The sequence below is a fragment of the Uloborus diversus genome, chromosome 7 (assembly GCF_026930045.1).
Source record: "Uloborus diversus isolate 005 chromosome 7, Udiv.v.3.1, whole genome shotgun sequence".
Lineage (NCBI taxonomy): Eukaryota > Metazoa > Arthropoda > Arachnida > Araneae > Uloboridae > Uloborus > Uloborus diversus.
The window spans coordinates 93260719-93288700 of NC_072737.1; the positions used below are offsets into that span (position 1 = coordinate 93260719).

The window sequence follows — 27982 nt, forward strand, 5'->3', positions numbered from 1 at the left end:
TGGACTTATTTTTGTGATATAGCCAAAACCCATTGTACCAAACGTCCCAAAAAGATCACGAAACGTTTAAAAGTTTAAAAATGGTTTTCACAACGTTAAAAGCAGTTTGCAGCGTTTATGTAGCAACGAAGTTTGCTACTTGGGCGTTAGCTTCATTGTACAAGCTTACTTATTTGGTTTCTGCTGAAAATAAAAAAGTCTAATTCCAACATTTCCATATTGTTAGTATTGAATCCAAACAACGTCCAAACTCGTTTCTGCAGATATTGCCGTTTACTTGCTCTCGTCAGTATGTCCCTCGATAACTTAAAGGTTTTATTAAAAAAAAAAAAAAAAAAAAAAACTCTTGTTTTCCTCCATTTGCGAAGCCTAATTTTGCGCATCGAGTTCTTTTACAGTCGTTGTCTTTTAAGATTTTAGATTGCCTCCCCCCCCAAAAAAAAATTAAGAATCATAAAAATAACTGTAATAATAACAATAATGACCCCTCTTCTCTCCCAGTTTGAGTTTCTATTGTATTTGTACTTAAAACATTACTTGTTTGTGAAAAGCATTTTACGCCTGCAAAGTTTACAGCATTTTCTTAGAATTCCTTGTGCATCCACATTGTACATTATTCATTAGTTATTAATTTATGTTCTGGAAAAAAAATTGTAGTATAGATTATATAAGAATACGGGCTGTATTATACAGCAGTTACAAAACATATCCCCAAGCACCCACGGTGATTCAACTGAACTTCTTATAATGAATGAACGCTTACGTGGTTAAATAGCACTGAATTTGAATCGTTGCTCAAAGCGCTGCTTTATTGTGAAATTACTGAATAATTGCTTGCGAAAATATCATCTAGGAACCTCCCCCCCCCCCCGTAATTTTTAACGAAGTTTCTACTCCGAGTCCTGTTTATTCCACCTTGCAGCCGGATGTCGATACCGCTTTGAAATATGAGAGCTCTCAGTTTTTTCGTGTATCGTCATGAATTTCCCATTTATTTCTGAAGTGTGCACGTGGAAGGGGGAGGGGGGATTGGCACTCACCTGTTTCCACTGTTGCCATTCATGAATTTAAGTTGGCGCATAAAAAATAGCTGATCGGCCCATTCCTTCTTGACGCTCACAGCAGTTTCGATTGTAATTGATTTCTGTCCCAGCGAGTTCAGTCGTAATTACCAACTGCACATCGGGGAAGAATTGCAAGTTTCATCAATATGTTTGTTTCTGAAATGTGTCAACAAAGTAATCTTTCATAATTAGGGGACTAATTTCATGGGAACGATTTCCTATTGATGGATGTATATTTTACGTGACATGTCACTTAATATATAAAAAGAGAAAGCTGCTTTTTTTTTTTTCAAAAAAGAAAAAAAAATATTTTCTTTCTGGTGTATTTTAATAGTATTTATCCAGTTGAATTTATTCCGGTAACTACATAGCAAGGGCTCACACTGCTACACTGGGGGTTACAGAAAGCCCTTTTTATTAGGGTTTAAAGTTGTAGCCCCAACGACACTTTCTAAGGGTGCCATTTGGTTCCGAATGGCACCCCTATAGCACAATATGGTACCTCCGCGGCATCGTTAAGGATGCCAATTGTTTCCCCATGGCGCTGTATGGCATCCCTATCGCTCTCTTAACATCGATTGTATCCCTATAGCTCCCTTAGCATCGATTATATTCCTATAGCTCCCTTATTTATCATTCGATTTTTTTTTTAATTTACTAATCTGACGGGCTGTCTGATGTACGGCCCTACATTTGGTCATTTGGTGGGGGTGCTCGACAGATGCAAAGCATTTCCCTATGCTCATCTGTCGAGCTCAAGTAAATCTCATAAAACTCATTAGGCTCATCTAATATAACTGAATAATAAATACACATCCAATAAATCACAGAGACATCCAACGGTAGCCTTTTGAGACTTTACAACTCGCTCTTTTATTAAAGCTCCACCAGAGAGCTGTTGGTTCAATATATTTCCAAATCGGCAGCCTAATGAAACCCCACCATTCTTTTTAAAATAATTTAAAATTATACGTACATTCCTAACATAGCATGAGAAAATTATCTCTCAAAATGCTCAAAATAGATAGCGCCAGAAAAAAAATTAAGGAACTTAAAGACCACTTCTTCGCAAAAGTGCTATTTTTGACTTAAGTTGTTGTTCCAATGAATAGAAGTAATCGGAATAGAGAATCGCGTAATATTATCGTGTTCTTCTAAATGTTGCGCCTTGAGGTGGTAGCCTCATTAGCCTGGATGTTAATCAGGCAATTGAGATCCCTGAAATGATATTGTCTTCCCAGTGAAACCTCTTGAAGTTTGGACAGAAAGCAAACGAGCGATAAGATTAAGCATGGAGAATTGGCAAAACAACCGAGATTAACAAATCGAGCCTGATTTCGATTTCTAGCAAATGTCCTTGATTATTTAACGTCGTGTATTTTTTATTGACTAAAAATACGGTTCTCGAGGGCTTTTGTGTTCCATTTGCGCAGACGATAAGATGCGTCGTTCAAACTCTCACAACTACTCTGGGGTTTTGAGAACATCCACTTCGAGGGGGGGGGGGATAAATAACTACTTTGAATGGGTAATCGTGACTTTTTCCTTTTGAGGTTATATTACTTTTTGTGCAAATAGAGTATCAGGGGTGCCCTCTCCCCTTAAGAGCAAGGGCGCACCCCCTACACGTCGCAAAGACCCCCTAAAGCCAAGAGCCCCCCAAAAAGTTTTAAATACCCTCACCACCCTTTCTTAAAATTTCAGTGCCGCAGTCTGCACTGTCAGCCCCCCCCCCCCCCCAAGTGGGCACCCGTGATAAAGCTTATCTACTTATGCGCTTTCGCTTTCCCTTTTGCTCTTAACATGACTATAGGGTTGATGAATGAAACGCACTCGCGATGCTGCATGCAATTTTACGGGGATTTACTTGAACTTTCATGCGCATGCCATATCGCAAGTGTTTTCATAACCCTTTTGTCATGCTAAAGACGACATACAAGCGCATAAGGATTACCAAGATAAGCTACGTAAACTTAAATTATTATCATAAACTTAATTCCGAGATTTTTCGATCTTCCAGATTGTTTAATGTAGTAAAATATTTTTCAGAAAAATGGGTACTCAGTTGCATAAAATAAAAATTAAAAAAATTGTACTGCATCTTAATAAATCTTTGAAATCTTGCACTTTAAGACCATTTTTCTTCCAGCACATCAACGACACATGGAAATTTATATACCGTAAGAGCGGGTGATAATGGTTTGGAGGGTGAGAATGATACAAACCCCACTTTTGACGTAATAAGCATTCGTAGTGCACTCTAGGATACCCCAGTGTCAATAGGAACTATTGTGCAGCCTTCTCTGGTAATGAGAGAGTTGTTATCACTCAAAACGGCCCTTCAGACGAATAACTTGGCGGTTGTGAATTTATTTGCTGTGAGCAACTGGTGCTACGTGTTTGTAAATAGCTCGAAAATGTATGTTGGTGGACTTTTTGTGCAAAAGGAATCGTGATTTCGTTAGTATCTTTCGCTTTTATCTTTATCTTTACTAACAATAAAGCAGAAAGTCTCTCTGTCTGGATGTCTGTAGGATGTCTGTGACGCGCATAGCGCCTAGACCGTTTGTCCGATTTTCATGAAATTTGGTGCAAAGTTAGTTTGTGGCATGGGGGTGTGCACCTCGAGGCGATTTTTCGAAAATTCGATTTTATTCTTTTTTTATTTCAATTTTAAGAACATTTCCCGGAGCAAAATTATCATAAGATGGACGAGTAAATTACAAAATTATCATGACGTGGAATGGGAGAGCAAATGAACGTAGCCAATTGGCGAGAATTTATCATCCATTTTGTAAATATACAAGTGAACCGAATGACCTTTTAAGTTTCAACTGCGGGCGAAGCCGTGCGGGTACCACTAGTATTACATAAAGAAAGTAACCTCCAATTTTCATTCAAAAATAAAATATTTTGATGTTGCTACAGTTACAAATGTGTAAAGTTTACAATTTGGAGGGTGAGTGTGGGACATTAATTAGTCGAAATTTTGGAGGGTCAATTTTGTTATCAGGGGGAAAAGTACTGAGGAAAAATCACGTTTGTAGAAGCAAGTGAGTTTGAAGTTTCAACAATGTTGAAGCAAGGTAAGGTTTGGGAGTGACCTGAAAAAGAAGATAGGATTTGGTATCCATCTCTAAAAATTATGAAGAAAATAAAGACATTGTTTTATCTCGATTTTATGATGTACCTGATTCTCCAAAGTTCAATTTTTAGCATAACTTAAATCTACACGATTTTATGATGTACCTGATTCTCCAAAATTCAATTTTTAGCATAACTTAAATCTACAACTCTTCCATTAAAATATAAAAGAGGTAGAGTATGGTGCAAACCACCAAAACCTATATAAAAACGTTGAAACATGTGCCGTACCATTCTCACCCGCGATGAGAGGGTGAAATTAGTACAAAGAAAAACTGCTCTGGAGGATGTGTGTGGGTGAAGTTTCAAGTTATTTCAGAATAGGAATCAAAAGCCCAGGTCTTTAGTTATAACGATAACGAAAACCTTTTCGATTTTTTTCCGAATGAATGTTGAGTAATTACAGACAGCAATGTACTAAAACTGTACCATAGTCACCCGCTTTTACGGTAGTACATGATCACGTTTTTGAAAGATGTGGGAAGGAAATTTTCCTCATCTGGTAAATTTCACTTTATGCAATATCAGTGTCTTCTATTGACGGATTACCACTTTCATTTATTAACAGAATGTGAGTCATGCAAGTAATGAAACGTAATGCGTTTCGCAGGGTGAAGTGTTCTGTTATCTTTTGAAGTACCTTGCAACCTTTTTTAACTGTTTTTGCCAGAATGCAAGCGTGAGTTTTTAGAAGTGCTCATATTTTAAAAGTGCCCATATACCCGTTTTGAGACGAGTGTTCTTTTGTTTTCTGCCCCGAGGGCCTTTTGTACTAATTTCGACATAATAATCATCAAAATATCCTTCTATAACTCCATAATACCGGCAATGTGATCCCCCCCCTCCCCTTTTTGGTCCATGTTTTATGAATTCAGCAACCAAAGAAAACAACTTCTGCGTGTTTTTTGGTGTAACTGGCAACGTCTCCGTACAGAGCATTTTTTCCATCTTTGCTTTTTTCTTTCTTTTTGAAAGAAAAGAGCGGGAGGGGGGGGAGGGCTTTCTTCTTTCTTGGTAAAGACGTTGCTTCTACATTCGACAACTTTTGGTATTTTTCTCCTTCTTAAAAAAAAATACGATGTTGTAAAGATGAAACAACACAGTGAAGCATACTTACTTTTTTTAGACACAATAATCTGTATACTGTTCACATTTTATGTCTTCTAATACTGTTATGTGGTAAAAGAGTTCTTATTTATTAAGTGAAGTTAATGCAGTTGTTTTTAATTTAGCTAGAAACCTGAACTTGGTATCGTGTGAAAGCTCTTGATTCGTATATTTTGAATACATAAAAACTGAAAAAAAAAAAAGCTTTTTTTTTAACTTTTATTTTTAAAGGTTTGAGAGTACCAACTGCCTTTAAGTATAAAAAAGTAATTTCCTGAACACTCTCTTTGTTTCATATGTTTATCGATTTGCTTTACAATGAAGCAAATTACATGGTGGTTTACTTTGAAATTAATACAACAATCTCACCAAAAAATACTATCAACATTTAGCTCGGAGGTACAAAAATTACGGAGCGGAAAAAACGCGTACCACAAAAAAGGAAAGAAAAAAAACAAATCATTTTACTACAGTTGATATTTTTGAGATTTTCATTCTAAAATGTTTAATGTTTTCTCTCCTTAAGGTTCTGTTTCACTCCTCTTTTGGCAAAGACAGAAAATTTTATATTTTGTTGCAAAAATTACATTATAGAGGATGCAAAAATAGGATATGAATTTTTTTGATTTCCCATGTATAAATCGAAGAATATTAAAATCGGATGTAACGATAAAGTATTGGTATGCTAAAATAAGAAGGCTGTAGTCCTACATAAAAATGTATTGAAAAGAAAATTCATCTCAGAAAGCCGAAATAATGAGTGGTAAATCTTTTTTTTTTTTCTACTATGAAAAAAAATTCCTCCTTAACAGATTAAAAACTTGTATTTAAAACGTCTATAATTTATATTGTTTCAATGGACAAAAGTTTTTACTTTCAAAATAAAATTCAGGCTACCTTCTTTTAAAAAAGGGTTGAAATAAAGCTTTTCAGTTATGCATTTACACGAAATAGAGATCACACAGTCAGGGAACAGACAAATTTCGGCTGATTTGCACTACGGATCCATGTGGATCTCATTACAGTCGCTGTGAGCTAACCGCCTCTTAGCGATGGGACCACTTCTCAAATGATGTACCTTCTTTTAATTGATGGCTTTAATTTCACTCGTAATTAATATCTCCCACAGCCGTTTGCGTTTGCTGGCGTATTCCCAGTTTTATTTATTTTTTAATTTTGAAATCAAGTTTAGGTTGAAAAGAGTTAAAATAAAGCTTTTCAGTGGTGCATCTACACAAAATAGAGATCACACAGTCAGGGAACAATCAGATTTCGGCTGATTTGCACTACGGATCCATGTGGATCTCAACACAGTCGCTGTGAGCTAACCACCTCTGAGCGACGGGACCACTTCCCAAATGAAGTATCTCCTTTTAATGGATGGCTTTAATTTCACTCGTAATTAATATCTCCCACAGCCGTTTGCTTTTGCTGGCGTATTCCCGGTTTTAATTTATGTTCGGAGCAAGTCGGTCATTATTTCTCGACTCATTAATAACTATTTTTCTACCTCTTTATAATCTTCCACCGAGGGGAAATCGTTTGCAGCAAATCTCTTCGCTCCGCACTGACCGCGGATTAATTGATTTTTGCGCTTAATTAAAAACGGGGTGACCCCCCCCCCCCTTTTCCCCCCCTCATTGCCCCTCACGATCCGCGAGTCACGATCGGGAGCGGACGGTCGACGCCCCCCCTCCTCCTCCCCCCGCGGCCAAAGGGTTGCCGTGGGAAAAAAAATAGACTAGTGCTTCCGTATTACGCGGGGGCCTGCAGACGATGCATGTTCCCGCGTTCTCATTAAATGAATGGCATTTAGATCGTGGCTTTCTCGAGTGTCCGAGACCTCTCGTTCCTCGTCCAATCAAAGTGAGACAGCGGGTCTATATTTATCGGACAAGAGGACAGGTGGTTTGCGGTTACAAGCACCACATGCAAAAATACGCGCATTTCTTTATTAATAAAATAATCTATAGGTTGCACAAAGCCGAGGAAGGCTATTTAATCATTTTTTTTTTTTCAGAATGTAAGGCAACAATTCTTCGGTATATAGTATAAGGCTTTTCGAAGCAATATATATTTTTTTCAATTAATTTACATTTTAAGAAACATATATGTTCGCCAGAATAGGATTGAAGAAAATCTTGCAATGAAATAGTTTGCTTAATTTTTCATGTCGTTTTAGTTCAAGGTGTCAAAAGTTACAGTACTTGAAATTCATCTGAAGTTTGTGTGACTAAACGTTTGGACGCTGTAGAACGTTTAAATACTTGAATTATAACAATTCAAGAAATGAAAGCACTCCTAGACTTGTCAAGACGCGACCTAATCCCTGAAAAAAAAAAAAAAAAAATAGGGGAATGTGTCACTGGGAGTGTAAAAGTAGTTTTCATTTTTCAAAAAGCACAAATTGAAAATTTGTGTTGAAAATTATGGTACGTTTACAGCGAATAATGTATTTTATAGAACATGTATTGAAATGTTAATTTTCATTTTGGACAGTAACTTTGTGTCTTCAAATAAAAGTAAATTATCGCTTGCCCCCTAACGGGGGCAAACTCATTATCAAAATATGAAAAGAAAAATGTTTTTTAAGGTAATGAAAAATATTTTTCGTTAAATGATTACATGAATGAATAAATCAATAACTGAACTTATGAATGATTATATAATAAAATGTGAATGAATGAATAAGTGAATAAATAAATTTGAATGAATGAATAAATAAATGAATTTAAATGAATGCATAAATGTAAAAAGAGGCATAAGAATTAATAAGTGAATAAAAAATAAATGAGAAACTCTTATTGCACGTTACGCTGTTCACATTGCCCCTGACAACCTGTATTAAACATTAAAATAAAAGCATACCTAATATTAAATGAATAAATACTGCACACTGAATAACTGAAGGTCTCAATTAATGAAAAATTAAATGTTAATACTATTTCACATTGCCATATTATTTCACTTTCCCCTCTATTTCACTTTACCTCACATTGCCCTGCTAAAAAAGAAAGATAAATGAAATTTAACACACACAAAAAAAGGACTTTTACTGTTTATCATCTATTTTTGCTGTTATGGTTTTAATAAATTCACTAATGTAAAAGTAATAAAACAATAGCAAGGCTGTAACTAAAACCATTGAAAAGTATGTTCTAAAGTAACCCAAATCCGTATCAAAGATAGGAAGGGAGTTATGAGATGGGGATATATGTGTCTGCCGATACGGTACACCAATCAGAATAGATTTAAATCGTCACAAGATCAGCCACGAACGTACTGGCTGTTTAGAAAATGAATATTCGAAAAAATAGACCACCACAGTAGCACCACAGTAATACTGTAACTATGAAGTAATCGTGTGTGTAAAACATGTCATGTCGTAAACGGGCCAGAAAATGTACTTTTTGAATGACTAATTTTTCTCGGCGAAATTACAAGTTTTCATGAATACATAATCTCAACTCATTTTGGCAGGATTCTAAAACGCAACTGCGTTGTTGCTTTGAAATCAGAGTAAAAAGATTTTTTTAACTTGATAAAACGTAGTGTATCATATGTACTTTTGCACAATGCGTATACTTGTGTGCCTTTGCACTTTGCACTCAAGGGTGTTTTTGTGGATACAATCTAACTAACTTAATACTTCATCAAATTTCAAAAGAATGAAATTATTTTAAAGATTTTGTTCACTGCTATCGAGAAAAAAGCAAGTCACATTTTTACTATTATTCAGGATTGCCAACCTTGGAGGAATAATTTGAGGAGCATCTGTAGTGATTTTTGAAGAGCAATTTAAAATTTTGCGGAGCAATTCGGTATTTTGTATAAAAATCAATAAAAATAACAAAAACCAATTTTATTTAAAATTGTTTTAGAGCGTTATTAAACATTTTAACCACTAGTATATATATATATATATATATATATATATATATATATATATATATATATATATATAATATATATATATATATATATATATATATATATATATATATATATATATATATTTAAGTATTAAAACAGCTCTAAATACCATTTCAATCTTTAAGTATCATCATCTTTAATTTCCAATATTTACATGTTTGTCATGATAAAATGGCAAAATATAAGCTTGAAACGTTCGGCCAGGATATGCGAAGCAAAATTACTTCTTTGCGGAGTTGTGGAGTTTCGGCATTTTTGCGGAGCAGTTGGCAAAATTCCAAAAAAAAAAAAAAAAAAAAAAACTTTAAAAAGAAGTTTTAAAATCTTTCTTTCGAGGACGAATGCTTCACACGGGGTAGCTAGTATCAGCTTAGGGTAGACCGGGGCATGTTTATGCATTGGGTACGTTTGCGCAGTGCCCTTTTTCCAAAACGAGTTATAAATGGAGAGCCAACAGTCATACCAAATTGATGCTACTCCCTAAGCAAATATTCTCACAAGTTTTTGAGCATCAGTCGAGCTTCGGTTTACATGCGGATAGAAAAATCTATTTTCTACCGAGCCGAGTAAATTTTGTGTTGAACGTTTTGAAACTTATTGTGAATAAATAATACATTGTTAAAAGCAAGTAAGTATATAAAAAATAGCAGAATTTTATTTTATTATTTGAGAATTGTATTTATATGGACAGAAGAGTTGTTAAATTTTTTTGCACGTTAAAAATAAATCCAAATTTTCCGCCGAGGCACGTTTACGCGTTTTAATGGGGGCACATTTACACACGTTCTTACTGTGTCTTACTACTCTGTCTTACTTCTAAACGGGCCCCGGACGGATTTTTGGCTCTGTACAAACCTTTAGTTTTTTCAGGTTATTTAGTTTTGAAAATCACCATTCATTTTTAAATATGTAACACATTCGTATCTTATAGCTTACAATCATATAGTGCTGTTTTCATGCCTGTTCAGCATTAACTTTATACACTATTCAGCCTGTGATACATTTTCTTTATTTTGAAGATGGTAAGACATTATGTTCAAAAAGCTAGGACCAAAGCTTAGGAACCAGGAAAGGATTATGAGCATCCTTTTTTTTTCCCCTAACTGATACTCCGATTAAAGAAGCCCTCATACAAGTGCGACAGGGAAAAAATTAGTAGACTTTGTAAAAAGGAAATTAATAAATGATGCTGTTTAAGAAGTAGAAAATTGTGCATGCATCTATTGTTTGAAAGCACACAACCAATCGAAATAAAGAGTAAGATAGGGTTCAATGTCTTATAGATGTCAAAACGCAGTCCTATGACAAGTATGCGAAAAGAAATACTTTATTTTTATTGGTAAAATCGAACAGTGATGAAGAAGATGACTAAATAGTTTTTGTTTTTAATTAGCAATAAGTCCTATGATTTTAGTTTAGCCTATAACTTGTTCTTAAATTAATTATTTGTGATTTTCTTTTTTTTAAGAGTTTTAAGAGAAATGAAACATTTAAATTTGGTTAAATATCTATATTACTTACTCCTTGGTATCTTTTTAATTATGCGTAAACGTGCTCCACTCGATGTGTAAACTTGCCCCGTGCTCGGAGTAAGTTTACGTAACCGACTTGGACTCAAAAAACCTTTTTTTTTTTTTTTTTGCGGTTAAAAACAAAAGCTGAGCAACAACTGAATATACAAATTTTGACTTCATTAACTGCTTTATAAAACCACAATGTCTAAAATTTCGTAGCTTCAAACATAAAAATTAGAAAATTCATTGAAAAAAATCCTCGTAAATGTGGCCCTGTCTACCTTACTTATTTCAGAGCAAAATTTTTTTGGTTTTTCAGTTTCTAATGCATTTCGTGAAAGTCTTTTGTTTTTGTCGTAGGACTTCGACAAAAACACCTTTAAACTTAGTAATCAAAATGTTTAAAATCTTACTGAATATTTGCAGTCTATTCGTGTACAGAATAAAAATCAGTTTTTTATGGTATTTGGATGACCGACTATCTTGATGCTCCATTTTAGTTCTTTCATCTCTGCCGTGTGCCATACCAGCCCGGGTTCCCATGTGAAGGGGGGGGGGGGGCTTCTATTGCAAAGCTATATCAGGAAACACGACAGCATTTAGGAATGCCTTCTTTAGCGCCTCTTTCGCGGAAACAGAAAATTTGAACCTGGTGTCATTCCACGTTCCATCGACCCCGACAAAAACCATTTCAATTGTTTTTGGAGTCCCACGCAACGTGCCCTCCTGCCCTTCGTTTTGCGAAGACTTTTTATTTTCTGGGCCGTTCGGGGGTGTGCGGCAACCACAGGTACCTTCGATGACAAGCGAGCGGTCTTCGAGTCAACGGGCTGTCATTTCTAAATGGATCGGGGGTCAACGAGCGAGGGGCGACCACCCAAAGGGGGACCCGTGCAGACGAGGGTCAGTGGTTTCTCAAGGAACGATTCTCTTTTTCGGGAGCTGTCAGCTGGTTTGTCTTAACCTCTGTTGCGCAGGACGAGGAACTACCGGCGACAGATTTAGGAAGCCAAACAGAAGTGTCACGTGTCGTTCATCTTCCACAAGGTTCAAACTTTGGGGTTAAACCGTTTCGCAAACGTCGACTTCCGAGGCCCGTCTTGAGAAATGAAGTTCAAGAGCTCCTTTCACGCTATCAAACAAATGTTTCCCTTGTGCCATCTTCAGATAACTTTTTGATGAAGATCATCTTCGGCAGAATTCCTTAGGACGTCCTGCTGCTAAATCCCTGAAGACGGAAATTAATCAGGGCAAAACATCTCTTCCCAGATAGTATTCTGCACGTTCTACCAGGTCTCTTGGAACATCTGTTGAGATTCTTCCAAGAGAACATTTGCAAAAATTCTTAACTCTACGGTCAGGTCGTTTTCGATTATGAGTCCAGTTTTCTATCGAATCTTCTATTCTCGTCGTTTCGATAATATTTTTCTTGATTGAATGATTGATACATTGTCACCTCATAGAAACAGTAAGACAACTGGTAGCTGGTTTTGGGAGATAGTCAGGCTGCTGTTATAATACCTTTACTCCCATCTACTGAGTCAGGGAGTTTCAAATATTCAAGTCAAAATATATTGATGTGTCTGTAATTTCTGTACATCAGAACCAAACTAGCGTAAGTCCAAAGATTGTGATTTTCAATTCATTAGTGCATTGTTTGTAGAATTGTATTCCGCATCGAGCCATGTAAACGTAATTCCCCCTCCCCCTCCCCAAAAAAAGAGAAAATCTTCGTAATTACTTATTAGTGTTAAAAGAGCGCAAATCCATCCTTTGTACGCACCAGGCAAACGTTTTCCCTCTTTTTTGTAAAGTGGACTTGCTTTTTTTTTTATTGGCATAAAACTGAAGCAAAGCTCCTAAAGTGTTGGAGAACTATACAAATTAAAAGAATAATAAATATAAAAACCATTTAAAGTGAATTATTGACTTGATTCAAAGCAATCCAGACACCAGGGCTGCTCCGATTGGAGGTCACGGGAGGTCGTTGTGGCTATTTGAAAAATTCTTATTCGGCAGATTTTGTCTGAAAATCCAGCAAAATAATCGTTATTTGGCAAAATTATCATTAATCGGCGAAATTTGGAGTTTCATTCGGTAAATTGAGAATTTCCACCCTCCCAAGAATCTTAGCTTCTGGGCGCACCTACAGACACTCAAGGTAACTGACATGGGCGCCTATAGGCAAAATTGTAAGGTGGGTCTCGGATATTTTCCCCATGGTTTAGCAGGATATCCGAAACTGATTTCAGCACGGATCAGAGTTATTAAAATTTGACATTTTTCATAACTTATCCATTAACAGCTGAAGAAGAAATGTTTTTACATTTTTGCAAAGAAAAAAGCACTAAAAGCAAGGAATTTCTAAGGGGCAGGGGTTTCAGCCCCCACTTGCCCCCCCCCCTCCCATATGAGCTCCCTTTGTAACTGATATTGTCCGTTTTTCGTAAGAAAGCACTTCGCCACGTCTCCTCGAACGCAGAGCTCCATTTTACGCAGGGGTGATCGGTAAGCAATCCATGCGCTTCTAAAGGAAACAACCAGACAGCCTTTACTTGGGCGTGTATTTTAATGTGCAAAAAAAGTCTTACTGCCTTTTACATGACTTGCTTCAATTGTCTGTTGTCGTTTCAGTTTTTCTTACATTTTAAAAACTTCTGCTTTTACAACAAAATGTTGTAATCCGAATATACCTTCTGCCGAAAACAGCGAAATAGAATCATCGGATTCCACGTGACGAGGCAAGTGCTTTCTCAGGGAAAACGGACAATAACTATGTGAGAAATGTGTTTTAAATTAATTACCAAAATCTCCTTTAGGTTCATTAATGATTTTTTGCTGCGAGTCAAATGCAAGTACTTGTACAGTACAATGTGTAATGTTGCCGTTCTAACTCTAATTCATTCTGTCTTTGCAGGTAAAAAGTGGAGAAGCTTGAGCCACGACGACCGACGCCCCTACGTGGAGGAAGCGGAACGACTACGAGTGCAGCACATGCACGATTACCCCAACTACAAGTACCGACCGCGGAGGAGAAAGAACACCAAGAGGGGCGGCGGGGGCGGCACCCGCAAGAACCAGGCGCCGCCCTCGGCGTCTCCGCCTCTCGTGTCCGTCGCCTTCCCCGCACCCTTCCCCCCGGGAGGACACCTGGCTGGATTCGGAGGGCGCCCCGGCGTGGACGTGTGTGGCATGCAAACTCCCGATTCCTCCCCCCACGGAAGCCCCTGCTCGGAGGCGAATGCTGTTCGGAGGATGGAGAGCTACCGGTAATAATTGCTTCCTTATTCATCTTCGAAAACAGAAGTGAAAACTGTTGATATTTCATACTCATATTAGGCTATTCCAGGAAAACATACAGTGCTGGCCAAATTATTAGACTAAGACTTTTAAAAGCAAATTCTTTATTGATTACATAACTAGACGCATTAACGAACAGTGAAATAATTATCTAATATTTAGTATGGATTCCCTTGTTCTTGATAAGCATTTTAAGTCTTTTTGGCATACTTTTCACAAGGTTTACACCATTTCTTAACTTTTTAAAAAAGGAGGTAAAAAATTGTTTATACTCACTATTATATATACTCCCATACACATACTCACTAATTACCTAAAACTAACTTTAAATATAACAGAACACACTAATAAAAAGAACTAGTGAACTGTTTAAGCTGATTGAGGTTATGTTCCTGGTAGGTAGATAAACAAAGAACATAAACAAAGCAGACAGTGCTGCCACCTGCAAACATTAAAAATTATGCTAAAATAACGTAATAATCAGTGTTCAGTATGTACTGTATTTTAACAGTAAAATGAATAGTATTTTAGTACAAATAGTGTACAAAAAAAAAAAAAAAAAACTCTTTTGTCTAATAATTTAGCCAGCACTGTAGACATTTTGTCCCATACATAACGTTCTTGAAGTTTTTGTAGTGCTTTCGGCATCGGAAGTTGATTAACAGTGTCTTTGACGCAATCCCATATTTAAAAAAAAATCACATGATCTTTGAAACGAATTGTACGTAGACCCTAGTTTTACGCGGTTTCGATTATACGCGGTTTAAGATTCGACATCTTTATTTTGTTTTACGCGGATGTGGCATTGCGAACCAGATGAAATTTTCCCCTTTTTCAAACTCTCAACTCCTGAGATTGCGGATAACAAGTATAAACAACATTTTGACGTGCTAACAAGCGAGCTTTTGCAACTTGAGACGTTTTTTGCGATTGGTTCCAGAGCTCTTTAAAGAAGTAAAGTTATTAAACTCGCACAATTTGGAGTTCACAGTAATAACTTTAAGAAGTGAAAAAAGGAGAAAAAAATCAATCCGGACATCAAATGACACGCAACCAAAATCTTTCACACTGAAAATTTTGAGCCATTCCTGGGGGGACAATGGCAAATGATCTGATTTATTAGTGAAGAAAGACTCCGTCCTGGAAATAAAGCGAGTGATCATGAAAGCGCTAATGCCCCACAAAGAACTACGGAGAACTTTTTTTTTATTGTATGGCCAAAATAATAACATAAACAGCTCTTTTTAATAAGCACTAAGTTAATTCATGTTTTCTTTATACACGTTGTGCATATGTATTGGAAGAACACGTTAAACTTTTTATATAAATTTATCTATCACTGGAATGATTTTTTTTTTCTTCATCTACGGGCCACTATGTTAACACTATTATTATGTCTCAATTTACGCGGTTTCGTTTTACGCGGCATTTCTGTGGAGCATAGCCCCCAAGTAAAACGAGGATCTACTGTATTTCAAAATAGATGTTTGTCATGGAACCAAAGGATCACACATTGAAGGTATGAAACTGAAAAAAAAAATTATTATATTTTGTTTTACATTTTCGTAATTTCAAAAATATGTTTTTTTTAATTTCCCGGCAAAAATCTTGCTTTTCGTGATCAACCCAGCAAAAGGCTAAAATTTGAAGGAAACATACAAATTTTTGGGTTTAAAGACAAAAAGATAATTAAATTTCAAAACAATAGATAATTTCTTCCAAAACTTCAAATTGATGACAACAGGATAAATAGGTAATGTAGGTATAATAGTAATACAGGATAAATGTGTAGTTTTACAAATTTGTTGCTTATCACATTCACAAATAAGTACGGGAAATGAATCCTCCATAATGGATTTATTCTAAATTCGCTGGTAGCGATGTTAAAAATTTCGCATGTCCTGATGAAAGTGCGCTCTTTATTTCTTGGAACATTCACCGGTGTTCTTTTTCAAACCCTCAAGGTGGGCTTTGGGAATACGTAATATGAAAGAATCATAATTTTACTGTTAATTTTAACCAAAGTCAAAACCTATTCAGTACAGTTCTCAGCTTTATGATTTCCACAGAAGGAGTACTTAAACAGAACTGAAACTGATCCATACCTCATTCTCGTTTGTTCTGAGAAGTTTGGGAAATTTTTGACACGCAATAGCTTGTTACCACAGCGAAATCACCAGCTTTAACTCTTTCTTTGAAGAGTTGAGTGAACAGATATACACTACTAGCCATTAAAATTGCTACACCAAGAAGGAGTTGTCAGAATGAAACAAAATTTTGCACTCGTGATGGCAACATTGGCACTAGAAAACGATTGCAAAATAAAAGCAAAATGATCATTTATTATTGGAAAAAACTCATATGAATGAAGATTTAAGTACCCTGTTGCGCCACCTCTAGCTGGAATGTAAGAGTCGATACGGTCGAGCATTGAGGTACAGCAGTTTTGTGCGATGTCCTACGTGCTCTCGTATCACAGTTGCTGTAAACGCGCCACTAATTCTATCAAACTTACACGCTGTCCAAGTTACCGTCCCAAGTGATCCCAGATATGCTCGATTTGTGACAAATCAGTGCATCGCGCAGACCAGAGAAAGTGATAATGTAGAAGAGGAAGTCTCTTGACACCCATGCTGTGTGTGACAGAGCATTGTCATGTTGAAAAATGGCTCCTGGGAGCCCCGTCCAGAGTGCTAACACATGCGTATGAGTTTGATCGAATGAGTGGCACGTATACAGCAACTGTGGTACGCGATGACGTAAGATATCGTAGGAGACTGCTATGCCTCAATGCCCGATTGTATCGCTTCGTACATCGTACATTCACGCTAGAGGTGACTTAACAGGGTACTTAAACCTCCATTCATTTGAGATTTTTCCAGCAATAAACGATCAATTTGCTTTCATTTTGTAATCCCTTTCTAATGTCAATTTTGCTTATCACGTGTGCAAAATTTAGCTTTATTCTGGCAATTTCTTCTTGGTGCAGCAATTTTAATGGCCAGTAGTGTAGATAGATGGCTGAACGTAACAGATTCTTTGTTCTACAAAATTTCGTCATGAGCCCCATTTTTATATTCGTTAATGTTTTTCGAGGGCATACAAGAAGTTTCCCTTTAATGCTTTGTTTCTGCACAGTAAACTCAGTATGCTTGACCGTAATGTGCTTCAGCTTTCGTATTATCCCACAGATAAAGAAGGTGTATTCAAAAAGAATTTCCAATGATTAGTTAATTATATTTGAAAAAAAATTATCAACAAAATTAGTAACGAAACAATAATATTATGTAAAGGCAGCTATGTAAATACCACTGTGACGGCCACAAAACCGAAATTTCAGGAGCATACCAACTTGTACTTACGAGTTGCGCAGCCAGAAATTCTTACTAGGTAAGGTTTTTGGTCATAACCATTCTTATACAGGGGTGCTCAACTAGAGCGATAATGACGCAGACTACGCCATTGAAATTTCTGGGAGGGGGTGTTTTCAGGGGTATTTTTCTCTTTTTGGAGGGTGTTCTCACTCTTGGGGGGTATTTGTGGTATTTAGGGAGGTGCTTTTGCACTTGGGAAGATTGGCACTTCTGACTTAGGTGTACACAAACAAAAAACAAACAATTAAACAGAAAACAATACTGTCGAGCTAGGAACATAACGTTTTTTGTAAATATTTTACATAGCGTGGTTAAATATATGGAATTTTTTTACCGACTTCAAAAAAAGGCGATTAATTTTAATTCATTGTGTGATTGAAAGACTGAAAGGTTATGGGGCATTCCACGGTATTTTTGACATTATGTAGAGTCCGTAACGTGACCTTTTTTTGCCATAACTTTTTAATTTACTGCATGATTTGCAAATCATTTTAATTTGAACTGGTGTGTTGGTAGGAAAATATCAAAATAAAATAATATGCTAATCAAACAGTAAATTAAAAAGTTATGGCAAAAAAGATCACGTTACGGACTCTACATAAATGTCAAAAATACCTTGGAATGCCCCTTATGTTAACCTGATTTTTGATCCTCAAAAAACAAACAGCAAATCTTTGTGATAGAGCCTTCTTTTTTGTATTTCATGTTTTTACTATAAGCAGACGGAAAAACCTTTGTGTAAATTAAATTTCAATCGAATCTCACAGCGCTGAACTTCTTTATAATAATACCATTCGGGCAAAGTGTTTACACACTGACAATCCCCCCTGCCCCCTACATTAATAGTTACTTCACATACACACAGTAGAAAAAAGAATAAAGGTCTTTGATAGGATTTATCAGAAATATATCATTCATTTGTAATGCTAAAAATAGTTAAATGTACATTGAAACTTCTTCCATCCAAACACAATTTCATTTCCACCTTTTAATGCTGAATTAGTAGCCTTGTCTAACGATTTGCTTCCTCTCATCCACAATTGCCAATTTTAGAATCAATACTGTATAGCTAGAAAACGGTTTTGGAATAGAAAATATCCAGTTTAATTTTCTCTTGAATTTTTGTCGTTATATTATTTGAATCAAATGTTATTAAGTTTCCTATACAACCAATAAAATTAAAACGTTAATTTTGGAAAAATGATGCAAAGAAACAAATATCGTTTTCTACATTACACTTCTGTAAGACTTTGTTGTTGAACTTTGTATATGGTAAGGAACAGGTTCAAAATTACTTGCCAGTGAATGCTTGTTTCCCCTTTTAAGAAAATTTTTTTAAACTTGCAATGATCTCGCTTTATGGTCAATGTGAACGGGCTCTGAAGGTCATTAGCTTTAATTGCCAAAATTACTTACCTTTGACCATTATTTAAACATTACATCAAATTCTGTTTTAATTATCTGCATCAAAATTGCTTAAAATACGTTACTTTATTAAATAAATTTTAGTTCACAGAGAAGACTCTTTTCTTGGCCTTTTAATCCAACTAAAGCTCCACCAATACTATGCCCATTTCACAAGTTCTTTTTTAAGTTGAAACAAATGCAAAGCCGCCTGCCTTGTCTATTGGTTAGTAAAGTCTGACTGTGACAGGAAGGTCCGGGTTCAAATCCCGGCTCGGGTATGGAAGTACTTTCTCTCTCCTGTCCTTGTCCTTTCTTTGTGTGAATGTGTTATGCTGTGAATGGTTGCCTACCCTATAAACGGGTCCTTATGGCATGTGTGTACTGTAGAAGTCTGACTTCGCACCAAATTACGGTACAGTTGGAAAAGTGAAGCAGCGCACCCCAAATTTCCAGCATCTCTGGCACACAACAACAACAAATGCAAAACTATCAATGAAAGAAATATTATCCGATAAAGACGAATATTGCAGCATACAGTCGTAGTAGGAATCTTATCAAAGTGGCTATAGCACTACCATTGAATAAAAATTAATCTTGCAAGTAATAGCAATGACCAGTGAATAAGCTTTTTGTTTAGAAACAGTCCAATTTGGCTTACAAGCATAACAATGAAATTTCTGGGAAAATCTTTCAAACACAAGAATTCGTGCAGGTTTCATTAAAATTCTGTCCCTTTCCAGAAAACATGAGTTGCTGCCAAACCTCATCATTTTGATGGTAGCCCACATACTAGTAAATTAAAACAAATAATACTATTGTGTTTACATTCCCAATTTTCAGTTTACATGAGAACAGATGCATATCAGATTAATGCAAACAGCTTGGTAGAAGTAGCGATGAAACACAATGAAAATGCTTTGAATGATTACAAAATGTAACACAGTTCCAATTCTTGAAGCGAGGGTCAGAGTTATCAATAAGATGATCGTTGGACTCGTGATCGGAAGATTGCGAGTTCTGACCCTTACGGACCTAAGTCAGTCATGTACACTGGAGGTGACTGGTGTAAGTTAAACCTGTCGTGATTTCAAAGTCCTTCAGGTTTATAAAGATTCTTAAAAGTGCTAGCTGCAAAAGTCACCCCTTGGAGGTCTTAAGCCCAAGTTTAAAGTAATCTAACCTGTCGGGCAAAAGCACCCTTCTTACCATAATGTTGTCCGTGGACACGAACAAAATAAAAACGTTTTCAATAGACAAAATATGAACAATTTAAGAAGTTCAGTTCATAAAAATGGACAAAAAGAACAAAAATGAATTGTTTAAAACTGTTTAATAGCTTTTTGAATAACCCAAAATATTAATACCACCTTTATTTTCGCCCTAGGTATCCGGAGTTCTTAGGCATGCAACAACAGCAGCAGCAACAGCAGTCGCTAGGACCGGCCGGCACCGATTCCTCAAACGTGAGCCCGGATTCTATCCGGTCACTGCCCACTCCCGAAATGTCGCCCATCGACCGCGACCAAGAACAGGGAAATTTCATGTTCCAGCAGCAGCAGGGGGGATCCAAGGACTCGGAGAGTCCTGTCACTCAACTCATTACGCGCTTCAGCGATTCTTCCAAGTTCCTCAAGAATGTGCGGCCACCTTTCCCTGTGCGTCCTAATGGCGTCACCTTGCGAGACCTCGTAGCCGCACCATACGCCATGATGCCACCCCACTATGCCACTGCTGAGATGTTGGATCAGCAACAAGTAAAGCTGCAGGAACCGGATGAGCGGTCTTCCTGCAACTACGCCTACGGATTCGGTTCAGAGTCCAAATCGCCTGTCAGGACCCTACCTTCTTACAACCCCTTCCAGAACTTTCAGAATACCGTCTACTACCAGCAGGCAAGGTACGAATCCGGTTATTATCCGGAGCAGAGTTATCCAGACAACGATTGCATGGACGACGTGGATAGGAATGAATTCGAAAAGTACTTGAAAGGGAACAATGCTCTCCAAGTCGCTGCCCCTCAGAACTTTGTTGAATCCTACCCTTGCCACGAGGGTACATCTTACCTTGATACGACGACGCATCAAGAAACGGACAAATCCTTTCTCGCGATGTCTGTGGACAACGCGTCCACGAGTGAGGTGCAGACATTTGGACGTTCCCCAGCAGCCCCCTCGAACCTATCGGTGATCTACGGGGCTTCCCCAACCAAAACTGAAAATTCAGGTCTCATAGCAGCATTATCCGAAGCGAGGCAAATTATGCTTTAGTTCAGAGCATCTAAGATATAAAATTATTACTGAATCAATTTCGTTTGCGAATTTTATGCCCAAATGCATCTGAAGTCCTTTTTCTAGCCCCTTCAATAAGCTGACAGTAGATAATGTTCTACCATCGATTCTTTTAATGTTGCATATTGATATTCTGAGGACATACTATTGGTTCAAGTACCAATTGTTTGCATGATGATTGATCAAGTCAACTTAGAAACTGGTCCTAATCTCATTGGAATTGTGTGTGTATGAATGATCTGCGTTTCGTTGATTGAATTATATGTGAAAAAACTACTAAAATTTCTCAAAAATGTGAAAACCTTGACGTTCGGAGCGTTTTTTTTTTTTAAATTAAATGACAATTTCTATCATTTTTTTTTATCCTAGTCTTGTAAAAAAAATCAAGACTTTCTTAAGCTTTAATACTTCAACGACGAAAAAAACAAACTTATTAGGACCAGTGGTTGTGGTCAAAATCACCTAACTAACGAGATATATACCAGTTTTTAACGTCTTCCTGACATTCATCATAATATCCTATTATTCAGTAAATTACCGCCCATTAGCCAGGGCTAAAGCAGAAGTACGTGAAATACATCGCCAGCTCAGTCATTTCCAGCCGAGGACTTCAGTTTCGTGCTTATTAGCACTCATCAGCCCGGCATAGGAAAGTGACTGAGCTGGAGATGGAAAATCTCAAAGGAAGCCAAGAGGGCGAAACAAACTGGTAGCTAATATAGAATTAGCAGACCAGACGAGTGACAGAAGCAATGGTTCGGTTCAACTCGAAGATTGAACGCGAGGCAAGGTATACTTAGTAAATTATATACGTTATATGAGGTTATATGAGGTTTTCCATCTCCAGCTCAGTCACTTTCCTATGCCGGGCTGATGAGTGCTAATAAGCACGAAACTGCAGTCCTCGGCTAGAAATGACTGAGCTGGCGGTGTATTTCACGTATAATATCCTATTGTTGCCAAAAGAAATCGCTTAAATTTTTTGCTTTGTAAGTGCACTTTTCATAAATATATCTTCTTGTCTAATCAAGCAAAATTTATTTTATCTGAAGACTAAAGCCAAATATTTTGTTTGAAAGTATTTCTTAATATTGTAGAATCTTGTTAGTACGAACCAATTATAATTCAAAATTGATTCTGAATAGAAACCGAAATCCAGATAAGTCAGCTGTAATAATAATTAAGTCCAACCATTCTTTAAAAATATCCATGTATATAGGAAGCAAAGTACATCACGCTTTATTATCAAAGCATAGTACTAGCGGTTAATGGAAAAAGCAGAACTGACGTAAATATAATTTCTTTTATGAGTTAATATGATGTAAGAAAGACTTTCACCGGAGGTAGCAATGGGAAAAGATAGCACATAAAACTACTTTTATATTCATCGGTTCCAAAATTACACCGGATTTAAAACCGACACATGTTACATTTTTATTAGATTTTCGCATAAACTATAGTTTTATTGGTATATTTCTGAAAACGATTTTAGCTATTATTTTTAATTTTAAACACAATCGGGTTCCATCGAGTTTTGTATTGCAGTGACTCGTAATATAGCAACATTCTGCTAATTTTTATAACACTATGTATCTTTCCATTGGTATTTTCTTCAAAAAAATATAATAAAATGAGCTATTTCATTAGGGTATTCTGATTTGGGCATAAGATTGCTGCTACGAAATTGGTTGTTACAGGAGAGACTGCAATCGCAATTTCGCAATACTCCTGAATGTATGACGCAACAATATCGAAAAGCCACTGCAGTGAATAAAAAAGAATTGTTGTCTCTTCCTTTTGCTCTAAAACGTAAAAACTTTAATGTTTCACTCAAAGGAAGTGTTGTGATTTTTATGAAGAAAGTTACAGAATGTTTGAAAGACACCCAGTTTATTAAAAAGCTGAGGAAACAGTTGTGAACCGATCTTAAAAAGTCTTTTAGTTTTGTACCAGATTGTGAAATATTTTGAAATAATGTGCAATGCTTCACTGTGTATTATCCTGAGCATGTTTATTTAATGTGTGCTTTATAGGGGAAGGGAATTGAAGGACTAAGGGGAAGGTTTCTAAAGACAAGTTAAAGCATTGTTGAGCCAAGGTTTTGATTTCTTATCAATGTTTAAACTCTGTTTCACCTGTCTGTTTTTGTAGTTATGGAAGTTACTGAAAGATATTAGAAATTTCATAAAATTTTTCTAATACATGGATAAAAAATATTGAAAGTGTATTATACATTAACGTGCATTCAGATGTTTTTTTTCCTTCTCAAACCAATAAGCTCTGAAGCCTTTTATCAGTTTTGAAGATTAAAAAAAAAAATATTTAAATATTTAAGGAATTTTGAAAAGTGCATAAAATTGAATCCTGTCAATTTTGTACCATGCCCTAATATGTTTTCCATAGGTTCTTTTTCTGAAGAAATGTACTTGTTGAATAAGTAATTCTCTGTTTTTCCCCACTAATTAAACATAAAGCATTTGAGCAGCTTTTTCAAAGCTTCTTGAGAAAATCATAATGCAAATGAAAGCAGGTATAACTTTTTTTCTTGGTGATTTTTTTTTTACTTCGTGTTAAATTTTGTCTTTCTATTAAGGTGAACATTTTTGAAAGTTATTGAAATCATAATGATGAATGTGATGTGTAAAACAATTTTTTCAATGAGCACTGCAGTGCAGATGTGCAATACGACACTGAAAGAAAATCTAAATGCAAATAACATGCATCCGAAAGAAATTCTTCTTCACTTTTTTCCATCTTTGACCGTACCAACATTTACGCTAATGATCCTTATGTCCCTGCCACATACAAAACTACTGTTCAATAGAAAATGTTGAAATAGTTCTGAAAAAGGAGAAATCTGAGGGATGATTTTTACAGAGCAATATACAGAAAGAGCATATGTTTGATATTTTAGGAATTTCATTTCGCAACTTGATACGTTAAACTATGCTTTATAAAACTTCGGTGAAATAAAAAAAAATCAATTAAGAAATAACAATAAACAGATAGTCTGAAAACTATCGTCATTTAAAAAATATTATTACTATTATAATAATGGAATAAGAATATATTTTTAATGTGAAAAAGTGAAAATATCAAAAAATCGGTGAAATTTGTCCCCGGACTGGTCCCCGCCAGCCCAGCTGTTGAGAATGCCAGCTGTAGACACTTACTATGTAGACATCTTCTGGAGCAAGCGTACTAGAAAACTTTGTAGCATTAGAACGGACTGAGACGGTAATAAAAGCATATTGTTCTCTTAAAACCCAAACTTTTTGAGAATACAAGCTGCAGTCATTGTTAGAGAATGCTAAGAGCTCAAGCTTTGCTTATTTAAAGTGGTCGACGGTTACCGGTATTGTCTAAAATACGCTCTAATCTGGGCAAGTCACTACTGTGATAGGAACAGGGGACCCTCGGGTGTTATGTTATGCCTAAATTACGCTTAAAAATTTGGTCCAGACTCAGAAATTTCACTAAACTCAGAAAAGTAATTGCTTTCAAAAAATCGTCCCATTACGAAAATCCTTCAGATTTCAAATCACACAACCATATGTACTATCATGTCAGTCAGCAAACCAAGCTCCAATTCTGCTGCGACAGAAATTCAACTGTTGGCCATCCTTCATTACTCAATGAATGATGGCAAAACAATGTGAGATTGAACATTAAAGGGGCACTCTTTCTGTGAATTCTATCAATGTTTGCATATTACTATGATCTCTTATTTTCTACCTCAGTGGTGTTAAGACATTTCGGGTTTGTTTTTCTCTTTGCCTGATCTTCAATATTCCTTTGGAATTTGTATTGGATTATTTCTCTAATGAAATGTTGTCTATACTGTCCTTCAAAATAGTGATATTGACCGCGTGAATAGTTATTTTGTAAAAGACAGATATATTCGTGATCTCTGTGATATCATAAATATGAAGTATTTATTTTAAAAGTCACGGATCTCTGGACTATTTCACTTTTTACAACGGTTAATATTTTCCAAATACCATTACATATGCTTACAAAGACACGATTTAACATTTTAACTCATGCATTAAAATGCACCCTTCCCTCCCTCCCCCCTCATCCCCACCCCTGTTTTTTTTTTTTCTTCAATAAAATCCTGTTTTAGAATACTTCTTTAGTTGAGGCTAGAAAGGTTTGCCTGAGTTTTGCTTACTGAAACAGATTATGACGATTCTAATTTAAAGCTCTTCCTCGTTGTTCAAATTGAAAACGTACCATCAAAAAAAAAAAAATCGTGATAATTTCTTAAGTAAATGACACTTAAAGCAAAAACCCTAACACAAAATTAACGTTTTGATGTGTAAGTGTACAATGCAATTGTCCAAAAACCTCATTGTTATGTGACGTTTCATCATTAAATTGGCAGATAGGTGTCTTAAAGCAGGAATTAGTAAATGGAGTGAGCAAATCCAATCATTGGCTTAGCAAAAACTGAGGCAAAGACCTCCAAGTCACGTGACTCGACAACGACGAGTAGTTCACCCGTTTTTCGTTAAACTAGCAAAAGAAACCCGATTTTTTCTTAGGCTTTGCTTCATAATCTAATACGTGAGTTGGGATCTTTGCTTCACGAATGAAAGTCTTCGCTTCCACCATTTTATCTTTTCTCAATTCTAGTTGTTAGTTGGTTTCGATTGTGTGAATGCCCTTCCCTCCTTTAAGAAGGACTTAAAAGCCGAGGTAAAGCGGCGAACATATCAAACCCGAGTGTTACAAAGAGGAGCGCTATTTATTTGACGTTTTCTGATTCAGACATTCCATTTTTGTGTTGTGTGTTTCAATCCGGCTTGAGAGATTTATGACAGAGTTATTATCATTCATTTATTGTATTTCTGTAATAAAGGTTGCTTCGGACGCTGTATTTTGCAACCCAGGATTGAAGTGATTCTAAACCGGTGTCCTTTTTAAGTTTACGATTTTTTATATGTATATAGTAACATGTTCTTCAAAGGGCGCATGTGAAGGCGAGTAAGTTAAAGTTTGTAATCCTGATGTTTCCGAAAATTAGTGTTCGATTTACAAACACGAGCGTCGTTGTATTTTTATAGTGTATTTTTCTGTATCCTTGGAAATTTGTAAATAGACCACTCGAGAAAAAATTTACTCGGCAGTATTTTCTAACAAATTGCGCCAATGCAAAGAAATCTTTTTCCTGAATAACCTAAGGTTAATCTTCACAGAGATAGTTACAATGTTTTTAAAATACTATCGCATTCTATAAGAATTCATGAGCATGCAATTTTAGGAAGAATTGTCTGTTCCGTAACTTTTGTTTCGGATGGTGACATCATAACGTATAACAGCTACAAAAAAATATATATATATGCATATATACAGTCGAATCTCGATAACTCGAGGCGAAAACTCGAATTTCATTATCTCAAAGCTCTCATCGGGTACCAAACTCTTGAGACTGTTGTAAAAACTTCCCATAACTCGAACATAACTCTTCGAGTTATCAAGAGTTGACTATATATATACAATATTGTATGCATTAAGAATCGTTCATATGAGTTTGAATCAAACTGACTTTACTGAAAGAACAACATTCAGAAATGCAGTAATATCACATTGTTCTAAGATTTTTTTTTCGTAAGATCTCAAAGCAAATTCTCTATTTAAGCGAATAGTTTTCGACAACTACTTAGAACTTTTGCTGTTATGTCACTCTTAAGAATAAATTCAATTCAAGGTGACCTTCTTGAGAAAAATAGCTAAGAAAACTATGAGTCATTATTAATGTTAAATCGCAGGACTCAGGGTTGTGAAAACTAGGAGTGACTGGTTATGATAGAACTCTATCCCCTCCTGGGAAATTAAAAACCAAATTCTTTTTGTTTTTTATTGACTGTCCATTTTTGTCAACATTAGAGTTGTACTCGTTATATATATCTTACTCATGATTCAAAGATTTCGTCAAGGACTCCGTCCAAAAGCCTCCGTCCTGCCGATAAGTTACAAACGTGGTCGCACCCCCAGTGCCTATACCTGGTGAGACTCATCACTTTTCGTGTGTTTATCCTTTTTCACACTAGTCAAGTTTACCACCGAAAAAAATATCATTCAAGGAGTTACAACTGTACTGGATATGCAGTCAAGCCACTTGTGACTGATTGATTTTTTTTTTTTTTTTTTTAAATCCGAAACTAGGATTTCGTGACGTTGGTGTGAGCAAAATGCAATCAAGATGTCCAATCGTTGCTGCCATTTTCATATGAAATTTTCCAAAACCCATGGCTACTAGGCTCGCATTCCGTTCTAATTAAAGCAAAAAATATAATGAAGGAAAAAAAAATACTTTCCTTGGTTTTGAACTTAACTCATTTTCATGTTTAACATTTCAAAAAGAAAGTCAAGTAGTTTTTAAGGATTTGATTACCAATTCGTGCCTTCATCAGTCCTGTGGTTGGAGTGAGTCAAATCTTCTACCGACCTGAATATTTTCAAAGGCCATTTATTACTACTTTTTTCTAATGCATAAATCATACCCAAAAAATAATTCCTTGCTCATTTCTGCTAAACGATGGCTTTACGTAATTTAGCTGCTACTTTTAAGGTGAATTTAATCTATATAGAACACGTATCACTTGCAAAGTGTTTTGCTAAAAACAGAGCTTTGTCCATTTATCGCTGAACGTTAGCGACAAATTATGCTTTCTTTTTATCAGTATCTGCAAGTTGCTTTTGTAGAATGTATTGGCGGACTCTTAAATGCAAAGATGTTCGCAAAATAAACCTTTTGCAGCTGGAAGGACAATGCTGATGCAAAACCCAAAAGTGTGATCCTTAAAAAGATTGCAACGGACTGATTAGGACACTTATCTTAGCGC

General features: G+C 36.1%; 1 protein-coding gene across 1 annotated transcript in view; it reads left to right on the top strand.

The window, feature by feature from the left end:
- The window catches only part of LOC129227042 (transcription factor SOX-17-like), a 106491-nt gene extending 85381 nt beyond the window's left edge, over window positions 1–21110 (top strand). The window contains exons 2-3 of the mRNA XM_054861679.1: window positions 13680–14031; window positions 20228–21110. Of these exons, the coding sequence (XP_054717654.1) occupies window positions 13680–14031; window positions 20228–21110 (1235 nt within the window). The remainder of the gene's footprint in view (window positions 1–13679; window positions 14032–20227) is intronic.
- The last annotated feature ends 6872 nt before the right edge of the window (window positions 21111–27982 follow it).